Here is a 20279-nt window from a genome sequence, read left to right on the forward strand (position 1 = left end):
TCTTTAAAAGTCAAATTCAAACCATTTGCATGACAGCCCCTATAAGTCCCTAGTAAATAATATGGAAAGTGGGTGGCAACTACTTATAAGACCGTAGTACATAATAAGGCATAGAAGTAGAGGCCCAGCAGAATCGCTGCCCTTTACATGTGGGCACTGCTGGAGGTTTTCTATCATGTTTAAATGCAGCCTGGCTATGCAGACTGTACTTAAATGGAAATAGTGTCCCAATTCGACTTTGGCGTTATGTGCACTTTAAATGTGATGATCTACCTTACTTTCACATATAAGGTGACCCTCCAGGATCTACCCTAGGTGTCTCAGGGGTGGCGTCACATACCTATACACAGGGGCCTTATAAAATGTTTTATAAACCCTGGTGAGGGAAGAACTGATCATTTCATTTTTCTCCCATTGTAGATACTGCCCTTTATATGCTATCATTGCAATATTGTATTTCATTGTAAATATAGTAAGGGAAGGCGTAGAAAAGTCATTCAAGGACTTAAAAGATTTGTTTTGATAAATCCAGCAATTTTACATTGGTGAATTGGTCACAACTTGACCAGAAAAGAAGTTATAAGGCTTTTCTTTCTGTAAGCCAAAGTCCAGTCTTTTGAAGGTCCCCTCTGATTTGTCAGTGCTAACAAGATTAGCAGAGCTGCTTGATTAAGTGATAAGTGGTTGTCCAGGGGAGAGCCTATCTGGGGAAGGGCAGCTCTGGGGCTACACAGGAATGCCAGAACAGGGGGATGGGTGATAAAACATACAGCCTCAAATGAAACCGGGACAGGAGGGAATGCCAGATCATCTAACCCTCACCTTCTGGACCCCTCAGACTGATACGGGCTTAAAGAAGGAACTTGCAGATGTTAGGAGGGGAGCTATGGAAATGAGCCACATTGGGGGGCTGGTTTAGTCAGCTCTTACTGCTCTGCTGAAATTTCAGCCATCACGGACTTTGACAGAATGGTGCCTTCTGGGTCAGGAATATACCACACTCTGGAGGAAGTGGTCATGCATCTGGTTGCCACTCAGCATTCTATTGGTTGGTGTGCCCCCCCTTCCTGATGCCCAGGAGCAGGGAATAAATATGTGAGAGGTACACAGCCTTTCAGATCTGCTACCTGAGGCTACAAGAGGTGGAAGGCCTGCCCTGCTGGAATCTGGATCTATACCCTTGGCCTGCACTTCTGAGCAAACTGCACCTGCTACATAATCTGGTACTACACCCCTGGGGATGGTGCCTTGCTTCAAGAAGGATTCAGGAGTGTACTCCCTGAAGCTACAGGTTAACAGAGCTTCACCTGCATCATACTCAGCAAGAGTCCTCAGCTTGGAGTGCATCCAGTGGACTTTTAAGGATTTGGCTAGGTGCACTGTGGTTTAACTTTCCAAGGACCATCCAGGAGATTCCATACCTTTGGACTTGTGTTTTGGACCCTTTGTACCTGCAAGGAGGACTTCAGGGAACACCTCCTGAAGTTTGGAGAAATGTGGTGAATTTTGATAAAGTTGATACTTTGTGTTTCTAAGCACTAGGAAGTGTTTATTGTTTAAAAATGCATACTCTGGTACCCTTCGTTGGATTTTTTTTGTCATTTAAGTGTATATTTACTCGTAAAAATATAATCTATTGTTATAAATCGGTGTGAGATTTTTATTGTGCGTTGTGTCGCAAATATTTACTGTGCTGATGTTTTTTAATGCTTTACACTCTTGTCTCCTAAGTTAGACCTGCCTGCTCAGTTACAGCTACCAAGGGCTGAGCAAGGGGCTAATTTACTGAGACCTTTACAGAACATATATATGGTTAGTGGCCTTATTGACAGTGGTAGATTCATACTTAACACTGCCACTAACCCACTTTCCAACACCTGTACGTTTACATTTCCATTTAAAGCACTGTTGTTACTGGTATTTATTTCCTCATTTCAGAAGTGGCATTAGAAAGACCACGCTGCTGCGCTGCTTACCGTAGTATTGGCCAGGGGAGATGCCCGTCCTTCCCGATGCCCATGCCTGGACACACGGCCACGATGGCGCTCAGAACCCGGCCCATGCTGTCCTCTTCCGACCGCAGCCCTCGACTCAACAATGAGCCCCTAGAGTCCGGAGTCCAGGCAGCAGCGTGCGAGCGGTTACCGGAGGCAACAGGTAAGAAAGACACTGCAAGGAAACCAGCGGGATAAATGAGGGGCGTGTCCGGGGAGGGCGGCTGGGCGGGCTTTGAGCCTGGTCGGGGACGGTCTGGACAGAGGGCCCTGCTACAGCCCTCAATCGCTTACCACTTGAGGAAGCCAAGAGCTATGCGGAGGGAGGGGACCAACGCCGCACGGGGCTCTGGGAGGCCTGCCCGCTGGGGCGGGTTTAGGGCGGTCCCAGTGCCGTGGGCAGGCTCTTGGACTCACGGCCGTCCTCCAGCCCGCCGGGGTTGGTTGCATTTTCTGCCGTCTGGTTGCTGCTGCTCGCTCCAGCCTGAGGGCCTGTGTGGGCGGGGAAAGGGGCGCGGCCACGGGCGGCGTGACACCGGCGGCGTGTATGGCGCGTACGGCTGGCGCGGCTGGCTGTGTAGTGCGATGCCGCGGCGGAAGCAGCAGGGGGGCGGCCCGGCCGGACAGAGCGTCATCAGCAAATTCTTCAAGCCGCAGGAGCGCGCGGGCCGCTGCGCCCCCTCCACCTCGCAGGTCAGAGAGGGGCGCCGCACGCGGGGCTTGCCTGTGGCGGGAGGACCGGTCCGTCGGCAGCGGCCTCGCGATTGGCTCCCTTCGCCTTTAAAAGCGTAGATGGGCCAAGTTGCCTCGTACAGAGCAATGCTTGAGTCTTTGTCAGCTAGTCCTAGTAGTTTAACTAGCAGTGCTTTTCGTGCATTTTTTTCCCCAGCCCTTCATCAAGCGAAAGTACAAGAAACATTCCACTCCACCTGCAAAGTTTTCAGTTTGGTTATGCGTGACATACTCGTGGTTCCGACGCTTAAGTGTGCTATCTCTATGCGTTACCCATGGAATGATTTATGCAGAGCAGAACAAAGCTGTCCCACGCACGTAACGGGTCACATTTAACAAATTACCCACTTTTGAGCAATATAAATGTTTAGAAGTGGTCCTAAACAGAGGCAGTGTTTATCGAGAGCTACCCTAAATTTTCATAGTCCAGAATATACAGGTGAAAACGTGACAACACTGATTAAGGCAGACTCCACCTTTATCTGCATTATCTGGAGCTAAACTTTCTCGACACGAAACCGCGTCCCCTTCTTTAAATAACTCCTTCGCTGCCAGGCCTTTTCCCCCTCCTGTGCCGAGCCTTTTTTTTGCTATTTGGGGCAGTTCGCGCTTAGGCCCTCATAACTTTTTGTTCACATAAGCTATCCACGCCAAATTTGTGTCCTTTTTTTCCAACATCCTAGGGATTCTAGAGGTACCCAGACTTTGTGGGTTCCCCAGAAGGAGGCCAAGAAATTAGCCAAAATACAGTGAAAATTATTTTTTTCTTTTAAAAATAAAATGGGAAAAAGGGGCTACAGAAGAAGGCTTGTGGTTTTTTCCCTGAAAATGGCATCAACAAAGGGTTTGCTGTGTTAAAATCACCAGCTTCCCAGCTTTCAGGAACAGGCAGACTTGAATCAGAAAACCCAATTTTTCAACACAATTTTGGCATTTTACTGGGACATACCCCATTTTTACGATTTTTTGTGCTTTCAGCCTCCTTCCAGTCAGTGACAGAAATGGGTGTGAAACCAATGCGGGATCCCAGAAACCGAAACATTTCTGAAAAGAAGGCAAAATTCTGAATTCAGCAAGGGGTAATTTGTGTAGATCCTACAAGGGTTTCCTACAGAAAATAACAACTGAAAAAAATAAATATTGAAATTGAGGTGAAAAAAACTGCAATTTTTCTCTACGTTTTACTCTGTAACTTTTTCCTGCAATGTCAGATTTTTGAAAGCAATATACCGTTACGTCTGCTGGACTCTTCTGGTTGCGGGGATATATAGGGCTTGTAGGTTCATCAAGAACTCTAGGTACCCAGAGCCAATAAATGACCTGCACCATGCAGTGGGTTTTCATTCTATACCGGATATACAGCAATTCATTTGCTGAAATATAAAGAGTAAAAAATAGCTATCAAGAAAACATTTGTATTTCCAAAATGGGCACAAGATAAGGTGTTGAGGAGCAGTGGTTATTTGCACATCTCTGAATTCCGGGGTGCCCATACTCAAATAGACGTCTTTTTTACACACTCTCTTATATTTGGAAGGAAAAAATGTAGAGAAAGACAAGGGGCAATAACACTTGTTTTGCTATTCTATGTTCCCCCCAAGTCTCCCGATAAAAATGGTACCTCACTTGTGTTGGTAGGCCTAGCGCCCCCGAAAGGAAATGGCCCAAAACACAACGTGGACACATCCCATTTTTTGACAGAAAACAGAGGTGTTTTTTGCAAAGTGCCTACATGTAGATTTTGGCCTCTAGCTCAGCCGGCACCTAGGGAAACCTACCAAACCTGTGCATTTCTGAAAACTAGAGACCTAGGGGACTCCAAGGAGGGGGTGACTTGCGGGGCTCGGACCAGGTTCTGTTACCCAGAATCCTTTGCAAACCTCAAAACTTGGCAAAAAAACCACATTTTCCTCACATTTCGGTGACAGAAAGTTCTGGAATCTGAGAGGAGCCACACATTTCCTTCCACCCAGCGTTCCCCCAAGTCTCCAGATAAAAATGGTACCTCACTTGTGTGGTTATGCCTAGCGCCCAGAAAAGGAAATGGCCCAAAACACAACGTGGACACATCACATTTTTTCACTGAAAACAGTGCCTACCTGTGGATTTTGGCCTCTAGCTCAGCCGGCACCTGGGGAAACCTAGCAAACCAGCGCATTTTTGAAAACTAGTCAACTAGGGGAATCCAAGATGGGGTGGCTTGTGGGGCTCTGACCAGGTTCTGTTACCCAGAACCCTTTGCAAACCTCAAAATTTGGCCAAAAACCACTTTTTCCTCTCATTTCGGTGACAGAAAGTTCTAGAATCTGAGAGGAGCCACAAATGTCCTTCCACCCAGTGTTCCCCCAAGTCTCCCGATAAAAATGGTACCTCACTTGTGTGGGTAGGCCTAGCGCCCACGAAAGGAAATGGCCCAAAACACAACGTGGACACATCACATTTTTTCACAGAAAAGAGAGGTGTTTTCTGCAAAGTGCCTACCTGTGGATTTTAGCTTCTAGCTCAGCCGGCCCCGGGGGGGCAGAAATGGCCTAAAATAAATTTGCCCCTCCCAACCCCCCCGGGGAGCGACCCTTGCCTACGGGGTCGCCACTGCGTGACATAGGTGCAAAAAAAAAAAAGATCCCCAGTGCCTAGTTGTTTCTGCCCCCCTTGGGGGCAGATTGACCTAAAATCGGCCGATCTGCCCCCAAAGTGGGCAGAAATGGCCTAAATACAATTTGCCCCTCCAGGGGAGCGACCCTTGCCTAAGGGGTCGCTCCCCATCTCTAAAAAAACAAACAAACAAACAAAAAAAAAAACACAAACATTTTTTTAGCCCTGGCGCCTGGAGGTTTCTGCCCCCCCGGGGGCAGATCGGCCTAATAACAATAGGACGACCTGCCCCCAGAGGGGGGGGAGAAATGGCCTAAAATAAATTTGCCCCCCACCCCCCGGGGAGCGACCCTTGCCTAAGGGGTCGCTCCCCTTGCATGACGGCGCAAAAAAAAAGATCCCTGGTGCCTAGTGGTTTCTGGCCCCCTTGACCTAAAATCGTCCGATCTGCCCCCAAAGCAGGCAGAAATGGCCTAAATACAATTTGCCCCTCCAGGGGAGCGACCCTTGCCTAAGGGGTCGCTCCCCATCTCTAAAAAAAAAAAAAAAAACACAATAAAAAAATTAGCCCTGGCGCCTAGAGGTTTCTGGGGGGGGCCAGAAATGGGCTAAAATAAATTTGCCCTTCCCCCCCCCGGGAGCGACCCTTGCCCACGGGGTCGCTCCCCTGGCGTGATGGCGCAAAAAAAGATCCCTGGTGCCTAGTGGTTTCTGCCCCCCTTGGGGGCAGACTGACCTAAAATTGGCCGATCTGCCCCCAAATATAATTTGCCCTCCTATGTGTTCGCTCCCTTATGCCAATTTCATTTTTAAAAATAAATCCCTGGTGTCTAGTGGGCGTTTCAAAAGCCGGATTGCTTTGCAATCCGGCTTTTGAAACGCAGAGAGAGACTTCAAAGGGAAGGAAATAACTTTCCTTCCCTTTGAAGCCTCTCTCGGCCTCCCCCACGTGATCGGAAGAGAAATGCTTTGCATTTCTCTTCCGATCGCGCTGCAAGCTGAGCTTCCTTGCGCGATGGGAGTAAGCCCTGTGACAAATCAGCGTGCGATCGCGTGCTGACGTCACGGGGGGTCGGGGGTGGAAGGGCAAGGGCTTCCCCTTCCATCCCTACCTTGCGCTCCTTCTCTGGGCTCTGTGCCCAGGACGTAATGGTTACGTCCTGGGCACAGCAGCACTGTGCCTCAGGACGTAACCATTACGTCCTGGGCACAAAAGGGGATAAAAGCAGTCCACCCTGATATTGTAATAGTATTTATATAGGCTTACTACTCCTGAAGAGGCGTCGATGTGCATTTCGGCAAGTAGCACGCTACTCCGGAACCCAAAATAAATTAGTGGTGGATTAGTATAGTGAAATATGAGTACAGTTTTAGTATTATTATGAGTTCATTTGAGGCACAGATTTGTGAGTTTGTTAGTTGGATTGACTGGAGTAATGGAGATGTAGAGGAGGAAAGAATCCAGAAGTGTTAATTGGAAGTTTATAGCAATAGAATGAGGCTTGGGACGAGTAAAGGGGGAATGGAGGCCGGTAGAGTCTGTGGAAAGGGTTAGAGAGATCATAGCAGGAGGGGTTTTGGATGAGTCAAGGGTGAGATAAATGAGGGAGAATTTAGTAGGGTTGTTTGGGAGATCATGGTAGTAAACTGAGGTTTGGGTGAGTTACATGCAGAAGAGGCGGGAAGAGCTTAGGCAGGGTTATTTAAGAGATGAAAGTAGTAGAATGGGTTTGGGATGAGTCAGAGTGGGGATGGAAGATAGATTGATAGAGACATGACATGGTGATGGGTAGCCAATGAAAGCTTAAAAGAGAGTAAAAATATAATATTTTTGTATTTATAATTTTATATATATATATATTTTGATCATTATTTTATTTAATTCATTATTATTAATATATATTTAATTTACTTCTTTATAATTTGAATTTTATTAATAGATTTTATTTTGTTTTTATTTAATTTTTCTCTAGTACAGTAGGACTTGAGTAATAGATATGTAAATACATAGAGAATATATGTTCAAGGAATATAATAATGGGTATAATATAATATTGCTGCAGCAGTTAAAACAACAATTGTGTTTTTCAACATAAGTCGAGACAACTATGGTAGCAGGGTTTCCGAACCAAACAGTGGGACAAGGAACACATTAAAGGACAACATGTGAAAGAGGATACAGTTTCTTCATTCATTTCTCCTGTTTCTTCACCCTTTCTGTTGCTCTACTTGCTCACTCTGTTTGCCTCACCTATTCCTTTGACCTGTTATTGTTTTCTCGTGTTGCACTGTCTCGCCCTCCTTTTGTTGATCTGTACTCTCTATTAACTCTTAACTTCTATTGCGTTTCTTCACATAACAGGGTATTTAGGACACTACATAGCTGCCAAAGTTTCATATTGCTATGTGTAACATTTTAATAATTTCAGTGTAATTATGAGTGACATTTTAACGACTGAGTGACACTTCCTCGCAAGCAAAATCAATCAATGAAGACAAGGGAAACATATATCGGAAATTACACCTATTTGAGAAATGAGAAACTTCCTGTTGTCTACACAAAACTCCCCATATCTAGTGCTATCTAATATCTTGGCTGATGTAAACTTAATCTCGCAAAATCATCACAGAAAAGGTTAAACACAATTAGAAATTACTGACCATACCAATCAGAAGAATGAGCCACTTCTGAAGCATTTTGAATTTTAGTAATGTGTGTGCCAAAGACTGTAAGGAATTATCAGAATTCATGCCAGACCTGGCCTGGCAAACTGTTGGGAACTACTATCTTATAAGGAAACAACCTTAAATGGATTTGGAAGTTAATCTCACAATCTCCTTTAATAGACTTTCCTAGTTTAGACAATATTATACATGTCTAAGAAAGAGTCCTGGGGCAGACAAATGGGTAAGGGTTAAGAAAAGATAGAGAAGACACAACACATCTGAGTACTTTCCCACTCTTGTATACGTTATGGACCTAACTGGTAAACATCTGGGACGTTCAATTACGAGTTGAATGACAGAATTATCATTATGACATAATTAGCAAAAAAAAGAATATTAATGTCATACAAATTTGTCAAGTGACCTACCAGATCCTTCTACAGAATTTACACAGGGAGATTAAGAAGAGATTTGCACAAAATCACGTGGTGTTAGGCCGATGCAAAGACTCAAACCTGGTTCCCCCTCTCCAAAATCAGTAACTCTTGTCGTTTTGAACTGCATCCGCTCCCCTAAATCTATGAACTGTTAGACAAATCTTGAATTTTGAAGAGTTAATAACAGGAAATGCACATTCGAGTGGCTGTTTAGCAGGCCACAGGCTTCTGCCAGCATGGAAAACAAGTTAATTACTGTTCCAAGCCTTCTTTAATTATTTGGGTTACTTCACCTTTTTCATGGTAGAATACTCAGACTTCAACCAAGGGGACTGTCCCGTGCACTCTGTGTTGTTATAGGTTAATTTGTGCTGTTTTTCTCTCCAACACAGTGAAGCCTGGTGAGGACCAGACATCCAATCAGCAAGCATTATCAGCTCAGGCTGTGACCTTAATGATGATTGATCGCACAGATGATCAATGAATTATCCATTATCTTGGTCCCAGGATTAAGTAACTTGCTGACAATAAACAGAAGCATATAGGAAGAGAATCAGTTAGTACTGCTCCCTTACTTACTGAGCTCACCTGCTGCTTCTGCATGAAACACAACAATACGTTGTGTATCTGACTGGACTCTAAATGTCACATTTTCTCTATAATTGGCTCTGGCAGATCAAGGCTGAGCTAGGAGGTAGCACTGGCTTATCATGCCCCTTCCCAGTGGGGTTTAAATTCTACAGTTTCCCTTAGCATGTCAGGTGCACTGACTGAGAGTTACACAGGTCAGGCTGTGCCGGGGCTCCGTGGGCCGACCCCAGGGCTACTCGCAACTATACTCCTGTCAGAGTCACCCTGCCATGGTTGCCCGCAAACAGGGGCCCTCATTGGGCACTTGGATGCCGCACTGCTGTTAATGCAACCATCTCCAATGGTCACGTTCACTCTACCTGCTTGCAGTTTGACACTTACAGCGCTCACAAAGTCAAGGTGCCAAAAATGCGTGATTAGTGCATTTTAATGTGGTGATGTGGACGATCACATGAAAATGCGTTAGTCTAACGCTTGATGTGTAGTACTTGGCAGAGCTGACACCAACAGATTTATTTCAGAGACACGACTCCAGTAGAAAGCCTGCCTGATGAGTCTTACATTGTTTTTTTTTCCTCTTCTGATTACCTGTGTCTTTCAGGGGCATCAGGAAGAAGAGGGTGAGGGGTGGACAGAAATATGTGCCAACCTCGCCACCTTGCAGGCTGTCTGTAGGTGGAGTTGACCAGTGATAGTGGTATTATTTTAGGCCTTGCCTTTGCACAGGATAACCAGATGTTCCTGTGGAGTCTCTTGTGCTGGCTGCCTGAGACAGTAGGTAACATTCAATCCTCAGCTGTCACTTTTTAAATGTGCTGAATGGATGAGGCAAGACACATGGCTAGATATTGAAGTCAGGAGGGCAGCGAAAAGGCAACATAGGAAGGCCAAATCTGAGAGGCTGCAGGAGAAGGCGAGCTATATAGAAGCTAATCTAGCAGCCAGAAGATTGATAAGAGCAGTCAAGTAGGTGTACATGGATAACCTGCCAAGGTTCTCAAGATCACAAGGCTAGTGCATAGTGTGGTATATCTTGGGCAACATACAGCATCCCTATCATGGACAAGCACAACAGACTATTTACAACAGAGAGTAAGCAGAAAGCATGTAGGGCCAAGCACTTCAAAGAAGTCTTGAACAGACCAGTACCAACAAGCGAAATGGACATTCAAAGAGCAGAGACAGACTTGGATTGAACACCATTTCACCACAGAAAGAGGAAATCCCCATCTCTCGAATAGAAACCTGAATGCAGAAATGTTCCAAGCAGATTCTGAAACATCAGCAAAGATCCTCCAACCACTGTTTACATTGATTTGAGAGGGAAAGAAGGTATGAGGCAACTGGGACCAAGGCATCTTTGTTAAGACTCCAAAGAAGGGAGCATTAACCAACTATAACAAATGCCATGCAATGACCTTGCTGTTAATCCTGATTAAAACCCTCAAGAAAATCATCATATAGCGCATTTCTAATGTAAGGCACGTTTTTAAAGATACTTACAAATGCATTTACAAAGGAGTTTTGACACGGAGAGCCAGAGTGAAAAATCAATGACCAAATGTCTATTTATTTTTTCTGCAGCAAAGAGGACAGATTTACAACTGGCATCCCTGGCCCGAAGTAAAGTGTGCTTGCATGGGGCGTTTAACAGTGATATTTATACTCATACATCAAAGGATACATAAAGTATGTAAATAATTATATACGTCATACAGATATTTTAAGGAGGTAATCAGTTTTCCACACACCGGTTCCATTCCCTGCTTTGTCCTCAACTCCCTTCTGCAGCTGCCTGACTTCCCACATTCTTGAGACCCTTCAAAGGATTGCGTGGTTCAAAGGTATAGATATCAGCCTTTCCCTCCCCAAAATACAACAGCTGAGGTCGGTTAGTTATTTTTACCACATGATTATAATGAGTAACGTGCTCCAGCTAGGGAAAGAAACCAGCTGCAAGCCCGTGGTGTGGAGCCAGGCTTATTTTACTTAAACAAATATACATAAGATAACATATGTGATGGGCAGTGCGTTCAGAGAGAGAGAGGACTCAAACTACATGTGTTAAAGGAAAAGGAGCTATACAAAATGGATTCTTACAATCAACCCTTTTTGAGTTTTTCTCCCTGAACATAACCAATGTTTTGAAAGGAGTTCTAAATTTCATCATATATGTTGAATTTTACTCCTACTTCCCTGGAATTGACATTCGTGGGGACATAAACAACCGATGGGTATGAGCAACCAGTATCTGTAGTGAGAATAGTGGGTTCAGTAGCCATTAGGGAATTTATCTCTTCTCTTTGCATCATAGTTCAATTTGTTTCTAGTATTTTAACTGGAGGAAGTTTACACAATTTTAAACAGGAACATAAAGCAGGTAAGCACTGTACTAACAGACAGCTTAATATAATAGCTATTATTATAAAAGTATGTCTTTAAACAACCAGCCCCACCCGCCAAGCCAAGACCATAACCATGATATACTTAAATTGCCTCCTTCATATTGTCCCCCCTTTTCAAATACCTGTACTGCTTCTTTTATTTTCCCAATGTCCAATTCTATCTCTGATGATTTGTTGACAAAGTAGCAGCATTTTTGCTGGTACTGATGTTGGATTAAAACGCATACTCCTCCTTGTTGTACCGTAATCAAATATAGAGCAAGCCGATTTTGTATCGCCAAGTGGGCTGCAGAGTTTATTTCTAGCTGCACACTTCCTATGGCCTCCCTGGTGGCATTAAATGCAATGGCTAATTCAGCAGACATGTTCATCATTGCCAGCTGTAAGTCGAAATTTCCAAGTCCTGAAATAAGAACATGTAGTACTTGAAATACCCAGTTCTTTCGTTCCTCCAATATGGGCGTCCCTCGTGTGTACCTATGAGCAAAACTCCCCATGTTAAGGGGCTTGGAAGATGATATATTTGATATCACAGTAATGTTGGGTGCCAAGTATGCCAGTGAACATATCCCTTCCCAGTTTAGAGGGAGTACTTTATATACAGTTCTTCCACATACAAAATACATGCCTCCCTGGATTTGTGAATTTATAATGCTATATTTTATTCGGGGCAAACCCACACCCTCGGGTGTGTCATGCTCAGAATTATTACAATACTTGTAATCCGCCCAAATTTCATTTAGCAATGATACATTTGCCCAGGGTGCAACATAAGAACATCTAGCCATCCAGAGGGGGGCAAGGAAAACCCGTGACAATATTACAGGTGAATTCTTCCCATTTCTATCTCGTTCTCTGGAGGGATCATATAACAATCCTTCTGGATCTACCAGAACCTCATTTCCTCCCACCGTCAGGTTCCAATAATTTACAGTGTAATTTTGCTGAGTCCCATTAATTAATGCAGGCCAATTTCTGTCTATTTTCTCCTCTCCTTCAAGATCCCAGTTCCCTGTTTTAATATCAAATAACAAAGTGTAAACACATTGTTCAGGTGGGATCTTCCCCATGTATTTTGCCTCTGGGTTTTGCCCGTAAAAATAAGTACCAAAACATATGGGAAACATTTTAAGTGTGGCATTCTCTCTAGGAATCGGGGAAAGCTTGTATTCTGCCTGGGTATTAGGGAGCAAAGCACACCTATGGTACCACTGATATTCTCGTTGGTCACATCTCCAAGTGGTATTTGGTACAAGACAAACTTCCCCTCTTTCATATTCGCCTGGTGATACTAGTACTTCATAAAGGCCTATAGGGTCCTCAGGGTGTCTAGACAAGTGCCGGCAAATCCGGCAGTCAGTGAGACTTAATGTCTCAGCCAACTTTCCATGAACCTTTATCAATGGATGTAAAGTGGGATTTTGCAACAATGATGCAACACCGCTGGACCTTATACATATTGACATGAGTGTCACTAGGTTCTTCATTGTTGTTTTGTAGAAATAGTTATAAGACCACTCTTCTCTATTCTCTCGAGGGATATTTGTCCTGCCAAATGGATATATTTTCATAATTTTATTCTACTCTCCTTCTTGTTCCTACAACCTTTCTGTGGTGCCGTTTTACTCGTCTCAACCACCTATGTGTGTTCAAAAATATACCCACACAATTACCACATATGCAAATGCAAAATATTGAGACCACTATACTAATAATCATATATGTATATATACAAATAAGTGAGTTTCCTTCAATGTTCACAACCCACTAGAGTTCAGCAACGCCGTGCTTCCCACTCTCGCAGTTTGGCTGCACTAGTTGGTCCATGAACTAGTTTTTCGAATACTGGACAATAGATGTTGGCTTGATCCTAGGTCCCTTGACCACCCCTTGTCGAGTTTTTACTCCTGATGAAAACTCAACTCCCAGTGAGTAAGTCGCGATACTTCAAAGTTCGTCTTCAGTATAGTTCGTCAGTTTTGTTCAGTGTTTCAGCAAAATGAGGGCAGAGACCAGCAATTGAAATCAGATCGGTGGTGTGCTGGGTACTTAACAGAAAAGGGCACCTTCTTTGCCACTGGGACTACAAACCGCACCAACTTTAATGAATGGCCGCTTCTTTAGAACTGGTACTTGGTTTTTCTCGCCAGTGTTAACCCCACTTACACACTTTCTTATCACAGATAATATCGTTGCACAAGCTGCATCCCACTATGCTTGTGTTCTTGTTGAGACAGTTGTTCTGACCATTGTTCTGGTGTCGTTGCACAGGCTAGTCACCCGTGTTCATATTCATGCTGAGGTTTTAGTCATCACAAGCATTTACAACCTCGTCGCCCAAGGTGTGCGTAACAACAGTGAAGATAGCTCATTTTAATGCTGGTACATCAGGGGCATCGGAAATGCCTGTGGCGGTGAAAGCGGGGAACTGTATTTCATGAAGGCAAGCGTGCCGTATTCTGCTGAGCAAAGGATTCCTTGGCCATTCAGAAAAGACCTCAGTTTGCAGTTCCAGGCTGGGAGCTATCAGGGTGATGTAAATGTAGCTTTTCGTAGGGGTCACCACTTTACGCACTTTCAGAATTCTGTTCATTTGGGTGGGCGAGGACACAGATTGTATCGATGAGTTTGTTGATCTTCAAACAGCAAACCTTCGTCACTGGGCTGCTGTGTCACCTCAGGAGCAGAAATGGTAGTACTTGAATCATATGGAGGTGTATCCTGTCTCCCTACTTCTCTGTAATCAGGAGACAACAGTAGTTCTGCTGCTGGAGTAGATTACAGTGGAATTGGTGCACGCTTACAATGGCTAGCATGTATCCAGTTTTTCCTTCCTTCCACTTTCACTGCCGTCTGTGTTGCAAGCAGTACCTGGGCTGGCCCCCGCCACCTGGGCTGAAAACTGTTGGTTCTTTGAAAGTTCTTTGTCATAAGCCAATCCCCCGGCTTGAAAGGGTGACCAGGGCCTTTGAGAGGAGTCGGTAGGCTGGCCTTGACCTGTTGGTGGATCAAACGCAAATCTTTAGTCAATTGTTTACAATAGTCTACAAACAAAGGATATTGTACTTCAGAAAGCTTCTTTGGTCGTGGTACCCCGCAGATATTGGCTGGCCTTCCCATGACTATTTTGTAGGGGGATAATCGTGACTTGCTACTGGCAGTCGTCCTAATGGACATCAATGCCAGGGGCAAAGCATCTGGACATTTTAAATTGGTCCCGCACAAATCTTAGCTATTTTGCTCTTCAAAGTGTAATTATACCTTTCTACAAGGCCCGCTGATTGTGGGTGATTTGCAGCATGAAATCGCTGTTTGATGTTAAGGGCGGTACAGACTTTTCCCATTACCTCATTAGCAAAATTACAGCCATTGTCACTCCAGACTAATCTTGGTAATCCGTATCTAGGAAAGTACTCTTTGAGTAATATCTTGGCGGTAGAGGGGGCACCATTGTCTTTTAATGGGTAGGCCTCTATCCATTTTGAAAACATACATACTACCACTAACACATATTTCAGTTTGTTCCATGTGGATAAAATCCATCTGTATAGCCTCAAAGGGGAGATCAGGAGGGGCAAAATGGCCAGGGGGCGTAGGGGTCCCTTTTCCTGCATTGTGCACTGCACACACCATACAACTTTTGACCAGGTAATTAGCAGCTTTGGATATCATGGGATTACTCCAAACTTGGTCCAAAGTAGTCTTGCTGCCTTGGGCACTGATGTGTGCAGGACTGTGGGCCATAGTAACCATAGCGTGTACATAACAATTAGGTAACATCCATCTTCTTCTGTCTGTGTCATCTGTGTAACAACCCTCACTGTCTAGTCTACCGTTCTTCTCCCACTGTTCCCTTTCCTCTGCTGTTGCTTCTGCTTGAATATCTCTCACACACTGCAAGGTATTTTCTAATACTTCGTTCTTGGGCTCCCCCCGATACTACTCTCAACTTATGCATTGTCAAATGGTGCTCATGCTGTTGCTTTCGCAGTAGAATCTGCAAAAGCATTTCCTCGTCCTATATCATCAGTAATGTTCTTGTGGGCACTACACTTAATGATTGCGACCTGACGGGGCAAGCTGAGAGCATTCAAAAGTGCCACAATCAAGTTGCCATGCTGAATGGTAGTGCCATGTGACGTGATAAAGCCTCTATTCGCCCAGAGTCGCCCAAAATTATGAGCTACTCCAATCGCATACTGGCTATCAGTGTAGATATTAACACTAAGATGTTCACTTATTTCACAAGCTCTGGTGAGGGCAATTAATTCTGCAGCCTGTACTGAATTTTGCGTGATTCTATGAGATTCAACCACTGTTTTTAATGTGGTGACGGCATAGGCTGCAGTGGTTGTACCGTCTGGTATCCTGAAGCAAGACCCATCTACAAACAGCTCTCCCTGTGGGTCAGATAGGGGAGTATCTGTGAAGTCTACCCGTCCCTTGGTTTCTTCCTCAGTGGCAAAAATGCAATTATGATCGAATTCCACATTGTCCTGAGGTAGTAACGTAGCGGGGTTCAAGACATTGCACCGCTTCAAAGTAATATTTGGACTGAACAATGTTAATTCATAACCCGTTAGACGAGCACTGGTCAGGTGCTGCGTCTGTGTCTTGTTTAACAAAATATCAACTGCATGAGGAACCATCACAGTGAGCGGATTGCTGCCAACAAACCCTTCACTTTGTTTCACCGCAGCAGCTGCAGAAGCCACTCCTCTAAGACAAGTAGGCAAAGCTTGCGCCACAGTGTCCAAGGTGGAAGTGAAGTATGCACAAGGTCGTTGTCTCCCACCTTGATCCTGTGTCAAAACAGACAATGTACAGCCATGCTTTTCATGCACAAATAAAACAAATGGTTTGCTGTAATCCGGATTACCCAGTACAGGAACAGAGCATATCGCCTTTTTTAATTCTTGAAAAGCCTCCTCACATCGGTCAGTCCAAGGTACAGGAGAGGGCACATCTGAAAGTGTCAGAGCAATCAGTGGTTTTGCTATAAGTGAAAAATTTGGAATCCACTGTCTTCAAAAGGATGTAAATCCCAAAAATGCTCGGACTTCAGAAGGGGTGCGTGGTGCAGTCATTGTATGAACCAGTTTTATTCTGTCTGAATGTAATCTCCTTCCCTCCTTAGAGAGGAGGTGTCCTAGATAGGTGACCTCCTCTCTACAATACTGCAATTTTGGGAGGGACACCTTATGGCCCAGGGATGCTAAATGATGTAATAATGCAACAGTATCAGTCTTACATTGTGTCATGGAATCTGAGGCAATTAAAATATCATCAATGTACTGCAACAGTGCAGAGCCTGAAGGTGGATTGAATTGGTCTAGTTGTCGTTTAAGACACTGATTATATATACTGGGACTCTGCACAAACCCTTGAGGAGCTCTTGTCAGTGAAAATAATCTACCAAATATTGCGAAGCTGAACAAATATTGGCTTTCTTCAGCGATTGGAATACTGCAGAACGCATTCTTCAAATCGATGATAGAGAAATAACACGCAGAGGGTGGGACAATGGTGAAAAGACTATTCATGTCTGGGACCACAGGCAACTGGGGAATTACTATTTTATTTATTTCTCAGAGATCAATAACTAATCGATATACCGTGTTATCAGTAACTGATTGCTCAACATCTGATCTATTAGCATCATTTTGTTTCTTGACAACAGGAAGAATTGGACTGTTACAGGGGCTGCTCGCTATTTCCTTTATTACACCTGCATGCACAAGATCAGAAATTACATGCCTTGAGCCTTTTACGCTTGCTTTAGGTAATTTGTATTGAGAAACCTGAGGTAACCGGGCACCTGGTTTGATTTTTATTACAATAGGGTCGATATCCATAATGCCTACATCATTTTTGCCTCTGGCCCATAAGCGAGGGTCTATTTCCGCTAGCTCTGGGGGTAAGTCGTATTCCTGTGAAAACATGCACCGGGTAGGGGCAATGCTATCCATAGTTACATAGACACCATCCATTGAACAGTGCATAACTGCATTTAATTTCTTTAACATATCTAATGCAAACAAGTTTTTATTGCAACCTGAGGTTAAAGAGAGTGGCGTGTGTACTGTAAATGGTCCTATAGTTACTCTCATAGGTGCTGAGATGGGGCTCACCACGGGGATACCAGAAATCCCAATTGACGTGGTATGAAGCCCAGACAGGAGAGCCCCGGGTACTGCAGAATGTGCAATAGATGTTCTGGTGGCACCAGTATCTAGGAGAAACTTATGGCCCTCTCCTTCGATTTTTACATCAATTATAGGGACCACTCTGATCTACAGGAATACTTACTCGCCCCTGGCCCTGTCTGTGGCTGTCCTAATAATTGTAGGATTCAGAAAAGGAATCATCAGCATAATACTGTCGTTCAAATGCATTGTGAAAAATATTAGCGTTATGCGGAACCTGGTTTCCATTCTGCAAATTCTGACCATTTCTACCTCTTCCTCACCCTCGTGTATTACCTGACGCGTTCCCTCTATCAAGTGACATACTTTGCCTTCCTTCCAGTAATGGGCAAGTATCACGCCAGTGGCCATCTTGTTTACAGTAGGCACATTGGTTGATATTTAATCGGCGGTCTTGGGGTGGTGCAGATGCACCTCGCCCTCGACCCCTTCCCTGTCCCCTTGGTGGGCCACCCCTTGGCTGAGGGGTTGTGTCCCACTGGGGAAGTGCCTGCTGTAATAGTACCTTTTTCTTCAATTCTTTTACTGACTTCTCATTCTTTTCTAATTCTTCCTTATACCTGCTCTCATAATATTGTGCCATCTGTAAAATCTCTGCCAGTCCCTTCGTCATCCATGAACTCTCTGTTGCTTTTAATTTTTGTGATATTTCAGGTAGAAGGCCATTAACAAAGCGTTCCACAAATAGCGTGCCACCTGTTACGGTGGCGAGGTCTTGACCGCCAAAATCTATGAACGCTTGTTCAATTCTAGTAAAATAATCTGGGACATCTTCACCTGTTTTCAGTTTTATAAGTGGCAAGTTTTCCCCAGTCCACAGTTTGAAGGGGAATAACAGTTTCTAATTTAGTCAATATTCGGTTAGGTAAATTTAAAATATCCTGATGAGGCAAGGCTCCTGGTGCCCTGTGTGCTTCATGTTCTTCTAAAACCCCCCATGTAGCTCCCAAAGTAGGCGCATCTTCTGCTCTTCGAATTTTATGCCAGACTTCAGGGCCCAATAAGACCCCCAAAAAATAATCAATGTCTTTGAGGGTCATGTTGGTGGTGGAAATTGCAGTTCTAAGGTCACGATAGAACCCAGCTGGATTCTTTCGAGAATCCGGCAAATCCTTTTTTATAGCCATCACCTCTTCCCTTTTCCAGGGGACATGGACAAACTGAGCCATAGATACCGGAGGCGGTTGGTTAGCGGCAGCTGCAGCTGCGAGTGCAGCAGCAGTTGGAGGATCAGGATGTACTTCCCTCATTGGGAATCCCTTTTCATATATTTTTAGGACTTGTTCTCTAGCTTAAACGCAAATGCGTACTCCCTCTATTAGGTCCTCACCCTCCAGTCTACAGACTTTGCTATCACGCCAAAGTTGGTATAATTCTTTTTGATAAGGGGCAGGGGTAGAGTCCCTATTACCACAGCACCAATCTGCTTCCAATTTTTCAATCATGTATTTAATTGCTAATTGCTGTTCAAAATGTGGCATATATTGTACTGTGTGCATAATATCGGTATGAGTGTAAATAGGATTTGCCATCCAAGTCCCTGACGGATTTTTGATAACCCGTCTTTCATTTTCCCCAATAGTGGAGCGAGTATTAGGGGGTGAACTCAACTTCTTGGGTGTACATAGAAGGTTTAGGGTACCAGGGGTAGAGAACATTGTTTGCAAAATTGCGTTATTCGTGGGTGGCGGTAAAACAGGGGGCTGGGGAACTGGAACTTGGGCTGTGGTCTGTGGTTGCTGTGGCACTAGCTGGATGTGGTGGTGCACCTGAGTTTCCCAAATTGTTCCCTTGCTGCTGTTGCTGTGCCCCCATGATAGGTTGGGCTACTGCAGGGGGGGGTGTAAGGTGGAGGTGCAGTGGGGCTATGGTCTAACATCTGTAGCAATACCTCATCTTCCTCTAATGCATGTTTGGATTCTGTCTGCTTTGATACATAACTTCCCTCCACCTGGGCTCTATGGACTCTATCTTCAGACTCAATTCTTTTCTGGGTTTGGGATGGTGGTATTGTGCTGCTTTTTGCATTATGGTTTTCCTTTGTTCTTTCTCTACCAATTTATCTGTCTTCATTTTTCTTTTGGTGGCCTCAGTTTCCCATTTTCTGTATACCTCAAACATGTTTTGTCTAGCCTTTTTATGAAACAAACATTCCTGTAGGTAAGTTATTTTCATTAAATCAAAAGAACCATCCTCCAGCCACTGGAGGTCAGGACAATGTCTAGTATATCTGCGCCATATACTGTTATACAAATTATTCTCTAAACCATAATCATTTAACATGTCCCACCCTGGTGTTCCCTCTTTTGGGATCGGTTGGTTTTTATCTAAACGTGGAACATGATTTCGGCGAAAATAACGACATAGCCTTTGCCAGCATTTTTTACTTCCCATATCTAAGCTTTTTAAATTTCAAAATGTAACATGCAACAAAGAAACTTTTTCAAACCCCTTTTATCAAATGCTTACCAACTTACAAATTGGTCTAGGCCTGGACAAAATATTCAAAATTAACAAAACACGTGTAATACAAATTGTCAAATGGTACCTTGTACAAATGCAAATTTACCAAGAACTAATCATTCCCAAAATTGATAACAGTTGTCCAAAAACAATTATTCTCTCAAATGCAAGTTAAAGCAGACAAACAGC

At 44.1% G+C, this 20279-nt stretch overlaps 2 protein-coding genes across 4 annotated transcripts in view; one reads left to right on the top strand and one right to left on the bottom strand.

Moving 5' to 3' along the window:
* The window catches only part of DHFR (dihydrofolate reductase), a 227881-nt gene extending 225394 nt beyond the window's left edge, over positions 1–2487 (bottom strand). Inside the window, exon 1 of the mRNA XM_069224548.1 lies at positions 1977–2487. Coding sequence (XP_069080649.1) covers positions 1977–2062 — 86 coding nt within the window. The 5' untranslated portion in view covers positions 2063–2487. The remainder of the gene's footprint in view (positions 1–1976) is intronic.
* Positions 2488–2500: 13 nt separating this feature from the next.
* MSH3 (mutS homolog 3) overlaps positions 2501–20279 on the top strand; it is a 1766808-nt gene continuing 1749029 nt past the window's right edge. For 2 of the 3 annotated variants that reach the window (XM_069224522.1, XM_069224532.1), the window contains exon 1: positions 2502–2687. In XM_069224522.1, coding sequence (XP_069080623.1) covers positions 2580–2687 — 108 coding nt within the window. In that variant the 5' untranslated portion in view covers positions 2502–2579. Of the gene's footprint in view, positions 2688–20279 lie in introns of all 3 variants that reach the window. The other variant, XM_069224514.1, reaches the window with a different exon arrangement.

The sequence above is a fragment of the Pleurodeles waltl genome, chromosome 1_1 (assembly GCF_031143425.1).
Source record: "Pleurodeles waltl isolate 20211129_DDA chromosome 1_1, aPleWal1.hap1.20221129, whole genome shotgun sequence".
NCBI lineage: Eukaryota > Metazoa > Chordata > Amphibia > Caudata > Salamandridae > Pleurodeles > Pleurodeles waltl.